The sequence below is a fragment of the Dipteris shenzhenensis genome, chromosome 27, assembly GCF_047967505.1.
Source record: "Dipteris shenzhenensis isolate YYH24624 ecotype China chromosome 27, Dip_SZ_1.0, whole genome shotgun sequence".
In the NCBI taxonomy this organism is placed as follows: Eukaryota; Viridiplantae; Streptophyta; class Polypodiopsida; order Gleicheniales; family Dipteridaceae; genus Dipteris; species Dipteris shenzhenensis.
In genome coordinates, this window is record NC_141622.1 from 37,803,196 (window position 1) to 37,816,038 (window position 12,843).

At 39.5% G+C, this 12,843-nt stretch overlaps 1 protein-coding gene across 2 annotated transcripts in view; it reads left to right on the forward strand.

Moving 5' to 3' along the window:
* The first annotated feature begins 11,967 nt into the window (after window positions 1-11,967).
* The window catches only part of LOC147884253 (folylpolyglutamate synthase-like), a 163,767-nt gene continuing 162,891 nt past the window's right edge, over window positions 11,968-12,843 (forward strand). For both annotated transcript variants that reach the window (XM_087398395.1, XM_087398396.1), the window contains exon 1: window positions 11,968-12,317. In XM_087398395.1, coding sequence (XP_087254521.1) covers window positions 12,069-12,317 — 249 coding nt within the window. In that variant the 5' untranslated portion in view covers window positions 11,968-12,068. The remainder of the gene's footprint in view (window positions 12,318-12,843) is intronic.

Sequence of the window (12,843 nt, forward strand, 5' to 3'; positions counted from 1 at the left end):
AATCAACAATGGGACCTCAGGTCTAGTACTTCCTATGATCCAAAAGACATTTTTTCATGCCTCTCCTCCCTTATTCACTGGAGTTTGGCTTGTTGCTAGAGGAGGTCATCTTGCCGCTTCTTGGCTGCTTCTTTGTCCTACTGTCTTTTAGCGGCTGCTTCATCCTCTACTTGCTTGCTAGATTCTTCTCTCCTCTTCTTGGGCAACGCCTTGGTGGGGGTTGACCTTGAGATTGGGGCTGTCAGGAGGGAACAATCTCTTATTGTGTCATCATACCCTATGGAATGGCATCACTAGATAGGTGGTGGATGATTGGCATTATGAACATGGGGTTCCCAATCTTTTCCCCATGGGTGCACATGTCGACACTTTCCATGTAGAAGTGGTCCGCCCAATTAGTCTCTTCTAGCGCATGGAAGTGTGTCAATAGATTGGGAAGGACGACACTGTGGTGCTCTATCAACTAAATTTGAGCGAGGAGAGTGACTGTCTGAGCTGCCTATGCCATTGTCACATTCTTGATCAGACTAATAGGGACACCACCCCTATGGATCTTAGTGTTGTAGTGCACCACCTTTTTTTTTTGGGCAGAAAAAGTTTGTTATATTAGAATGTCATCATCATCATCATAAATATTTACATTTTTTTTGGTAAAGAACAACTAGCCTCCATGGGGAGAGCTTCATCAAAACATTTCTGAAGTAAAACATAAATAGTAGCAGCAGATTCAAAAGAGAGGGACATAGGAAACCTCAATGTCATCTGTATTGTCATCATTGAAGTAATCAGAGTAATTGAAACTCTCTGAATCTCTAGAGCTGTCAGTGTCATCTGCCTGGGCTTCACAAGGTGAGTCAGGTTCATTTTTAACCTTTGTGGAGGGCACCTGATTAAGAAACTCAGTGATCTCAGTAGGGACTTCAAAGGGTGTGGAATTATCAATCCCAAAGTAGCTTGTGTTCTTGTAAGTTAGCATTGAAGAGGGCAACCTCTGCTTGGAAAGTGTGAATCAATTCTATGATTTTCTTCTGGTCCTGTTCAGCCAGTTAACAAAGTGCACCACTTTTGCTAGCCGCTTATCCATGCCATGTAAGGTCGCATATGGCTTGGCAACAATGGGTAGCCCAAAAGCATGCTAGACTGTTTCTATCCTAAAGTGATAGTGATGATATTTATCATCCACATGAAGCCAGCTTGTGGTGCTCGGGGAATTATTGTACCTATCCACAAAACTAACAACCTGCCACAAATTCAAATGGCAAGGGAACCTGCTTGCCATTGTGTGTAGACCCATTGCTTGGATTAGTGGCACCACATCTGGATCCTGCAGAGCTTGGTAAGTGTCGGCATTGTGACAGTATAGCCAGTAATCCTTAGTATTACATTTGTATTGTGAGTGTTGTAGTTGCTCCAGCCATTCCTATACCAATGGAGAGAATCTAGGCACCTGCATTGCATGCTCAGAGTAATTTTAGACATCCTCTGTGTTAGTGATTCTTTGCTTGTGGAGGGTGCAAGTGGTGGATTGTTGGGTAGATGGCTCGGGCTTATGAGTAGCTTGTTAGGCTAAAGGATCAGGTTCTATTTGAGAAGGAAGACGGATAGAAAGTGTTTGGGGAGAAGAGGGAGTAAGAGAAGGTGGGAGGGATGAGGAGGCTTCATTGCTCAGATTGAGCTCTTCCTGCGGTAAATAAATCCTGTGCACTAAGGGAACGTGAAGACAAAGCTGACATTAAGATATTGTAGAGAAGTTGCATCGGGAATGCCACCTCAAAAGGCCAATTCAAGAGGGAGAGGAAATCAATGACATGACCCAGGAGCCCATTGAGTAGACTTCCCTTCATCCCCACTTAGGAACATACAAGGCAGCCAATATAGGGCCCTATACAATAGCCACCACAGCCATCTCATCACATCAGCACTTATCAACAAGCAATGGAGTTTTGCACCATACGCCACAGTCGAGGGCTACTCCAAGCTAATGTACGAAGACGGCCATGCCACACAAAAGGAGCTTGCCTTTATGGAGTCCATTACTGCCATGACAATAGCTGCAATGTAGATCCTCACAAGGAGATAGGTAGTAAGGTGAGTGGTTGGCCACCAAGCAGAGCCAACAACAAGCTCCAAATTACAGAGGCAACCTTGTAGAAGAAGAAAGCAAAAAGACTAGTAGTCGAGGCCAATGGTTTAAAGGCAATGGAAATTGGTAAAAATTTTTAAAATTGAGTTTCAACAAACCTAGGATGCTTTGGCCGCATTGCACTCATGGAATAATTCCCTCCAAGTAGGCTACAATGCTCTATAGCACCAGGCCACAATGGATCAAGAGCAATATGCTAGGGCACAAGAGGAAAAGCAAGTGCTAGAAGCATGAATGGCCCAACAAGCACAATTAATTGAGAGGCTACATGTAGCTACCTGACAGAGAGAGTATGAATTTACAGGCGGATCTACAGGCAACAAGGGTATCCACCCCTCCACAATAGGATCTCGATAATCTCCATAAGCGGCTGCTAGAAGCATTAAGCATCAACCCATGCCTCTTCACTTTGTTTCCCCACAAGCACAGCTGAGGATACCTTCAACTATTTTTCCCACATCATCTCTACTGCTACCACTGCACTAACGATATCAATTTTCCCAATCCACTCATAACACATGATGTAGAAACACTACTTTATCACACAGAGTAGCAGGCACATCCCCTAATAGCAATGGTCTATTTTCAAAGAGGATGCAGATATCTACACGCTCTACTACCACCCAATTGTGCATAACTACATGGCGTGGGCTAGAGTGCTTTAGGACTCATCAATTTTCTCTAATGAGAGTCCCATTCTTGAGCTAGTCAAGCCTAATTCTGTAGGAGACCTACCTTGCCACCCATAAATTTTGCAATGTAGCTTACAATGGTTGCAAGAATATGGCCGACGGAATGATGACTTTATCTTCACCTGCCTTTTTTGTGTTAATAGCAAATGGTATCCCCCAACAAGCATTATAGTACTCTATAATAATATTCTAGAAGCTATGCATGAAACTTGTTATAGGAATTGGGGTTATCCCATTATTTTTTAATCTTTCAATATCTAGTTGTGAGATCTAGCATTTTGTGACACGTCTAATGCGATGTGTGCTCATTGTTCGTATGAGTGTGTAGTAGTGTGTGTGATGTGTGTAGCAGCATGTGCACCACTTATGCGATGAGCGATGATATGTGTGTAGCAGTGTGTGCACCATCCATACGCATGGTTGGATATATGGCTACGGCCATATGAGTGTGTAGTGATGTGTGCACCACATACGCAATGATGGTATGTGTTGCAATGTGTGCACCATCCGTATGATTTTATGCATGTGTAGCAGTGTGTGCACCATGCAATGGTATGTATCGCATGTGTGCACCATCCATTTATGACTTGTTGATTTTGCATCACTTAAATGCTAAAAGATTGAATAATATTGGTGATTGATTGCAAGTTTATTATGCTTGAAATATTTACATTATTGATGGATGTTGATAATTCAATAGAAGAGAAACTAATCAGGCGATGGCTATAGGTGGCAAGCATTTTTTTGCGCATAAGGCACAACCACTGATATGGGGAATAAGCAAGGCTTACTTCAGAAAGCCTAGTTTTTGAAATTACAAATGCTCATGTACATATTTTAATTTTTAGAACATTAGAGGCTTAGCCTATGCATATTAACTAAAAGTGGGAAAAGCAAACTCTATTTCTAAAAAAGGCAAGCTATTTTGAAAAGGGTGTGTGTGGCTTATCTCTAGTTTGTGCATGGAGGAGGGGGACATGAGCTTGTATCAGTTGTTGCTCGAAATTGTTGAATCAATCAAATACATAGAAAGTGGAAGATGATCACTACTCCTATGGGGGGAGATTGCACATAGCGCGCTTGTCATCTTTTCCATTTGTGAGTTTTGAAAGATCGTGCATATTCTTGTGTATAGTTTTTGTTGTGTTTTCAATGATTTTTAGGTTCCACAAGCAATTCTCATTGTAAAACTATTCAAACTAGAATCAACCAATTTGATGATTTGCACATGGCCTATCCCACTAATGTCCATGAGGTCAATATATGAACCATCTAGAGCTTATTCAGCACGGCACCACAACCATGACCATCCTCTTAACTTGACACCACATGCAACAACAGTCGTTCCAAAGCTTCTGCCTTAGCCTGAACAACATTATGGAAGTGCGGGGCCCTCACATAATTAATACAGAGGAGCTTCAAGAAATGGCAGCACGAGAATAAGAGAACTAGAAGAGCCAATTATGACAGGCTAGATTACACTCAAGTCCCCAAGACAGATGCAGACGTCGGGCTCCAACCTCAATGGCAGATCCCGTTTTTGAAGCATGAGGAATTTTGGCACACTTTTTGTTCAGTTGGCATCGAATGTTGAATTGATTCAACGTACATGCCTCTATGATGCCATTGGAGTTGACTAGATATCTAAAGGATGAAGGCAAGTGATCCCAACCTTGTATATAACTTCTTAAATTTCGATTTTCTGGAAGTGGGATCCTCCTATGCCCTAGTCGTTCAGATGGAGGAGTTCAACACCACCTTCGCCTCGGTCCTAGATCTAGTAGTCGTTGCTACAATGCACTTTTTCCGACTACTTATCATTCTTCTCAGGGACATTCCAACACTAGACTCGCTGGCAGAAGAGAACCACAATGGCTTCATGCATAAATTGTATTTGACTTAAATAAGGGGCCTCTCTTTCCTTGCATATATGTGTCCGCAATCTTCATGGTCATCATATATAAACCTTTGAAGACATGTTTGCGACACATTTTTGGAGGCCCCTCCACTCATCTTGTCGAATATCCCACGCTCTTTGATCGGTACCAATTCATGAACAATGCTCTGAAGTTCAACATTATGCACCGCACACAATCCAAGGATGGATTGTGAATAGGAAGGGGGACATGTTAATTGCAAACGGATAACACTTCATGTAAGCCGAGAAGTAGGAAAGGGTGTGAGGATTATAGTATGCTATTTGTCTTGGAGCCATATGGGCCCAAGTGCTTGTTGTTAATAAGAGAGTGAGAGAGGTACAAGAGAGTAGAAGGGTTATCCCTCCCTTCAAAAGGTGGAACGTATTAAGGCAAAAAGTTTGACTTTGGTCTTCATGGAATAGAAGCTCTCTCATTCTCTTCATTCTCTTGTACTTTGAAACTTATTGCTTCCATTGTTGTTGCCTTGTGATTGCCACTCTCCCACCTTTACACTTCTCTTCCCCTTCTTGTTCTCATTCCCTTCTCTACTTCGTGTTGTGCATACAAAGCTCCCACAAGGAGTTGCTTGAGAGTGGAGACTCCGAAGGTGTTCTTCCAAGATCCCCATGACATGTGAGTCACCACTGAACTACACACTCCTTTGAATGAGGCCTTGTGTTCTTTATTAGACTCGTCTGAGTCTGGTCATACTTTGATAAAAAAGTAGTATGTCGTGCTACAAATCTCAAAGCTTTTTTAGACATTGCATTTGTCAATGTAATTTAGATTTTACTTTGATAGAATCCAAACATAAAAACTTCCTATTTGAAGGCTAATAATGAAAAAGCTACTTTCTAATCCCTCAAAATCCATGAGAGACACCATAACCTAACTTCAATCTTGCAAGAGTTTATTTTTGGATTAATAATTATTTGTACAAAAGATGCAAATAAATGGATTAAATGAGTGTAAGGGTTTGCTACTGCAATGATTTCATATAGAATGTAAAACAAGGAATAGTTAAATAGGGCTTGAGCATGGAATTCTTTAAGAAGGTTCATTGTCCCCTATGCCCCTATAAGCACATAAACGTATTTGAGGAGCTAAGAGATATGAAGGCTAGGGGGCTTATATTATAAGGCTTCCCTTCACTCCCAATGCTTATGAACTAATCAAAATGTGATTATGCATATGTAATGGAGCAATTGTGGTCTGGTATCCATCTCTCAATCTAATAAATTATCAAAAGCCGTAATTTGATAACATGGGTTTGAGCTTTGTATTGATGTTTTTATGAGAACGTGTTGGGTCTTATTGATAGATCCTTAAAAAGCACTTGTATATTGGCAATGGTTTTCTAGGAAAGGGCAAGCAATTGTTACAACTTTGAAGGGTTGAAGTATAGATATTATCGTAGTCTAAGGAGGGCTCCAATTTTCATAACAAGGATAAAATACTAGGTACCAATTGGATAAATAAAATTCCATTGATGAGGAAATGGAAGAAATAGCATACATTGAAAATTCCACAAATAGGTAAAACTAATGAGAGAAATCTAAGAGAATGTGAAGCCAACAGTAGAGAAGGTGACTTAGGAACAGAAAGAGAGCATGATACATGTGAAATATTTTCATGCATAAGGAATGCATTTGCAAAAAGATGAATTGGTTGTGTGCATCCACCGATCAATAAGGATTCAAAGTAATACAAATAAATACATGCTTTGACTTGAAGGAAAGCAATAGTACTTGGGTGGTGATAAAACTAGAGGTAGAAGAAGAAGAGGAAGATGAGAGGAGGAAAATTAATTGTTGGTCTATTAATTAACTTTCCATAGACTCAATAGACATAGGTGGAAATACATGCATTGTAAGATCGAACTACCTTAAGAGTGAAATATATAAACACATGATCTATAAAAATACTTTGCTACAATAGTCAAAATCTTTTTGTTTCTCTATTATGTCTCAAGGGATGCACTCCTCCTTCTATAAAACCTTTCTAAAATAAAGATATCATTTGAAAAAATAAACATCTAGCATGCTCTTTTACACAAAAAATAATAATAATGATGGTCTTGTTTCATGGCTCTAGAACCACTATTCTTCTATCATTTTTACTTCAAACATTCATTCTTGATGCTCATAATCTAGAATATGCTTATTGTCTTTGGTGATTCAAGATTCCTACTTTTTGAGCATAAACTTAAGGCAATATTAAAGCTAGCATGTTTCAATATGGATAATTGTTCACAGTCTTACCTATAATATAACCATAAAACAAATGAGATATTTATAAGAAATACATGTCCTAACTTCTAAATGGAATGATAATTTCTTTATCAAGTCCTACTACAATGATTCCTTGTTATAGGATAAGAGAGGTTGTATAACAATTTAAAAGGGGTCGATTGGTTCCTTATTTGTGGGAGGACTCTAATTGTATTTAGTGGGAGTGATGTACATGGATTTGTGAACTCTTGCACTTGCAAATTTGTAAGTAACTATGAAAGAAACAAGGATATATAAGCGAATAATTATTTGGTACTTTAATTTGAATTCAAAAGCATGCGTTCATGAATTGCTGTAAAAGTTACCTCTCGTTGTCAAAAGCTCAACTATCTCACAAGGAAAAGTGTAAGAGAGTGTTAAAAACAAAAACCAAAAAAGACTTTACATAAACAAAGGTCTATATTTTGACAATGAGAGGTAACTTTTAAAGCATGTCATGAACTAGTCTTTTGAATGCAAATTATAGGACCAACCTATCCCTTTGCTTTTTGTATCCTTGTTTCCTTCATAGTCGCAAACAAAGTTGCAAGCACACAAATCCACACGTATCACTCCTACTAAACCTTATGAGAGTCCTCCCACATCTAAGTAATCATATCAACCCCTTTTTAATTCTTACACAACCTCCTCTTTATCCTCTAGCCAAAAACATGTAAATTCTTGAGGATCGTTGTAATAGAAGCTCTCATACCATTTGGACATCAAAACATGTATCCTATAGGCTAAAATGCCATCATCAAGTACAAGGACATTTACCCATATTAGAACATGCTAATTTTAAGAATCCCTTAAGGTTAACACTGAAAAAAGGAACCTTGCATCCATACCAAAGCCAAAAATCACCTTCTACAATTTGAGCAAAGAACAATGCTTGAAGTCAAAAGATATTGAGCTACATAAATAAAACCATCATTATGTTTTGTCTATGTGATAAAAGAGTATGCCTAGATGTGTCGTTTGGTTAGTTGCTTTCTTTATTTTAGCAAGGGGTTATAGAAGGAGTGTGTGTCCATTCGAGCAAAGTGGAGAAGCATAAATATTTCAATCGATGTAGCAAAGTATTCTATAGTTTATGCCTTTATATGTATTGATATTCTTGAAGGAACTTAGTGGACCAAATTTAATCTCTCGTATATATCAAATTTCTTCCCTATAAAGTAATAAGCATGCCTTTGCCATTAGGAGTGCGATCACAAGTGAATTGAAAATTCATTTGTCCATATGCTCCTTCAATTTTCCCTTAGTTGCCATTGCATTTGCTATGGTTTGCAACTAAGCTAACTAACTATGCACACACCATTATCTAAATGCTAGATATTCTCAAAATGCTTGAAGCAAAATAGCATATGCTCAAAATAGATGGATCAAGAGAGCATATTTTAAGATATTCTTTCATTTTAAACATATGTGAAATCATTATTTTAATAATATGCATCTCTCAAGAGTAATAGATCCTCCAACAATGTTGTCTCTTGGAAATCAATTATTAGATATGAAAGTTTTGAAAAGGGTTTTTGACCTTGTCATATCAAGGCCATCAAAAAACTATATTTCTTAACTTTTGTATACTACGATGAATTTAGTTTTGTTGATATTATATGTGGGTGACATATTATGCACTAGCATGTTGTCAAGTGCATTACTATGTTTTTTGATTATAGTCATCCTAAAATGTTTGTGCATTATCTTGTTTTTATCACATCACTAGTAAAATATGAAGAGTATCACTATTTCAAACAATGAGAGTGTTGATTGGCTTGTGTGAAGATCACCAAAAGACGAGGGGTGCATGCTTGTTTAATAGACATATCGATATTGATCATGATGATGTATCATACTTAGATATAGAACAATGGTATGTTGTTTAATATAGTGATGCTCTTGATGTTGCACTCGTGATGTACACAAACTTGATAGAGTGACTATATTAATATAGTAATGCTTCTGACAGTACACTAGTGCATAATGTCACCCACATAAAAATTTGGCACAAACAATATATCATAGTCTACAAAAGTTTAGAAAAGTAATTATTTGATGACCTTTGATATGGCAATCCCAAAATCCTTCGCTTAGATCTTTCATATCTAAAGAAAGCTTTTCCAAGAGACAAAATTACTAGAGGATCTATTGCTCTTGAGAGTGATGGATATTATTCAAATGATATTTCCACATATATTGTAAAGGATAGAGAGAATATGCTTTCTTGATCCATCTATTTGGAGTATATGCTGTCTTGATCCGAGTATTTTTGAGGATATCTACTAGCATTTTGGATAGTGGTGTGCATAGCTAAGTAGCTTAGTTGGCAAAGTATGGATGAACATATAGTTGAATGCTTTTTTAGTTCACTTTGTAACCCCACTCTTAAGGCAAATGCATGTATGACAAAAGTAATTTTTGTAGGGAAGAAATTTGAGATATTTTGGAGGGTACACTGAGCTACTTTAAGAACATAAATATGAACATAAGTATATGGATTTTAAAAAAGGCAAGAAGTATAAATAGGTAAAGGCTTATTCATAGCTCAATAAACAAAGAACAATAGAACTTAATAAATGAAGGAAAAAAAAATGATTTAGAAGTGAGTGATAAGGGTGAAACTTGACAAGAAAGAAAGAGGTAAATGAATTTATAAATGACTTAGAAGTGAGTGATAACAGCGGTGAAACTTGAACTTGGATGGTGTAAGGAGCTTTGGATATCATGTGCTACATGTAGGGAATTTTTTTTGCATAGCTGCAAAAGGTAAGCCTTAGCATTCCTTTTTCCTCTGCTTAAGCTTGAATCAATGTGGGATTTTAGCATTAAACATGTGCCCTTCCATACCTTTCCCACCTTAAACATCCATTATTTTGGCAAGGGATGTGGTGAAGCCATCAATAGTTTCGGGAAGCAACTCAAGGCCCTTGCTTGTAAATAGGCCTAGGGTTAGAGTAGAGGTATGGGAAGCAACTCAAGGCCATTGCTTGTAAATAGCCTAGGGTTAGAGTAGAGCAATAGTTTTGGGAAGCAACTCAAGACCCTTGATTGTAAATAGGCCTAGGGTTAGAGTAGAGTAAGTGTATGTATGTGTTTGCTTGTAAACATGCCTAGATTTAGCGTAGAGATTTTGTAAATATACGTAAATGTATGTTGTAGATATAGCATATAGATTTTGTAAATGAGGCTGGATGGTAGCCTCCTAACCTAATTAGAAATTCAAAGGTGGGCCCTTGAGGACTTTGCAAGTGTGTGTGTGTGTGTGTGTGAGAGAGAGAGAGAGAGAGAGAGAGAGAGAGAGAGAGAGAGAGAGATTGTTTTTATCTCAAGGGTGTAGATTGGGAGTTGAAACAATGCATTATATGTTGATGAGGGATTGAAAACACACACACACACACGCGCGCGCACACACACGCATGCATGCACTTGCACACACAAATTGGAGCCTCAACCAGTAGACCCACACAAGTTTTTATGCTAGAGATAAGAGGAGGGGATTGTGAGGATGAAAGAAAGGGGACCAAGAGCGAGGGAAGGAGAGGACTACCTTCTCATCATGTGAGTGGGTGGGTGGGACATGAATGCCAAGCAGCAAGTAAGATTGATCTAAAGTCGATCCGAGGATTGAACCAACACACCTTATTGACAAGATCACAACACAATACCAACAAGTTTGCTCGTAGTTGAATCAATACACCTAATGAGAAGATCGCAACATGATACCAACTAGTTTGTTGGTAGTTATGAGTGGAAGTGATGTGACTCTACAGAGAGAGAGAGAGAGAGAGAGAGAGAGAGAGAGAGAGAGAGAGAGAGAGAGAGAGAGAGAAGGGTTTTTGACTTGCTTGGAAGGGTAGAGGTCTTATTGAAGTTTTTAGTTTTTCGGATTTAGGATTTTTGAAATTCATTGCCTTTTTATGATTGGTTCAAGTTCCATGTGCTATTTTCTTCTCTGAAAATCCTCCATCTCTCTCTCTCTCTCTCTCTCTCTCTCTCTCTCTGTGCTTTCAATTCATCATCTCTCGCAGTCAGTGCCCTCTTTTCCGTGTTGCACATCTAGTTCGTCTTCTTTTTTGCTATTTTGGATGTGGGGTGGGCCTTATTTTAGCAACAATGCCCAAGGAGCCACCCAAGGAGCCAAATTGAGAGAGAATAAGAATAAGTTTTGTAAATTGAGGCCACAAGGCAGGGCCCTCGTTTTTGTGAGGATGAAGGAAAAGAAAAAGGGGATGAGTGCCACCGAGAGAGAGGGAAGGAGAGGACCATCTTGTCACACTGTGGAGAGAGAGAGAGAGAGAGAGAGAGAGAGAGGAATGGCTTGGCATCAATAATGCTAGAAAAAAAGAGACAAATGAATTTCCAAAGTGGAAAGATGTGTTCAGGAGGCATAATAGTGGCGATGGGCAACATGGGCTTTACACTAGTGTTTGCTCCTCAAAACACAGACATACACATACTTTTTTTTTTTTTGGGTGGAAATTTTGATGCTTTATATTACAAAATAGCTTCCCGTGAAAAGGGAGCTTAAAACATACACACTTTTTTTTTTGGGCGAAAAATTTGTTGCTTTATATAACAGAATCACTATGCCAAGACAAGATGTGGGAAAATACATCATGATAAGATCTCAAGATAAGAGAGATACACATCATGATCTATGTACTTAGGTTGCAAGCAATCCCATAAAGATTGCTCGAGAGAGTGCTTGAAGAAAGAGAAAAGTGGAAAAGTAGGATCACAAACACACACAAACACATTGGGTGCAAAACTTTTGCACGAACACACTTTTTTTTGTGGGTGAAAATTCCACACACACGCACACAATAGGTAGGTGAAAAAACACACACACACCAAAAAAAAAACACACACACACACACACGATAAGGAAAAAGGGCTAAGTGCCACTCACCTTTTGTGTGTGTGTGTGTGTGGAATGAACAAGCAGAGGAGCTTGGGGGCGAAGCTTGCCGTAACACTGTGCTCTTCTTCTTCTTCTTCTTCTTCGTCATCTTCTTTTTCTTCTTTTTCTGTTGCTTCTCGCATGCTACTACTACGCCTGCTTCTTCCCCAAAGGCCCCTTCCTCCTCGCCATCGCCATCGCCATCGCCATCGCCCCTTCCACCATCTCCCTATGTCTTCCTCCTCCTCCTCCTTCCACCATGCCCTCGCCACCCTCAACCACCTCATCTCCTCCTCCTTCTCCTCCCCCCCCCCTCCCCCCGACCTCTCCCCCGCCCACGCCTCCTCCCGCCGTAACGCCCGCTTCCAACGCCTCTTCAATTACATCCAGGTTCCTTCCTCCCCTCGTCTCTCTCTCTCTCTCTCTCTCCCTCTCTCCCTCCCTCCGCTGCATTGCCTGCTTGCTCTAGCTCCATTCAGCATTGCGCTCTTCCTCTCTTTGCTGTTTTGCTTCTTACTAGTTACTCCACCAACTCTGATTTCTCCAATGCATCTTTATTCTGCTTTCTTCTACGTGGAGACAAGTGTGGTCGCTTCATAGTAAAGAAGAAGAGTTTGCGTTGTTGAAGGCAGAATCCTTCTCTGCAATTGTTGGACCCTTGCATGGACCATAAATTATCTGTAGAGCAGCATTTTCAGCGTGCTTTCGCTTCTACTCTTAGAGCGCTCGGCCCTCAATCTTTTATCTGTATTAGCTCTCTAGATCCGTGAGCAATGTAGCCGAGGTCTAGTTGCGCTGGTTCGGCTTTGACGTAACGCGGTGCTGTACTTTGCCCTCCATTGGATCGACTTCAGCAACTTAATAAGAGCCTGTATAAAGAAGAAGTAATCGCGAGCCGTTGAGTAAATGGTTATAA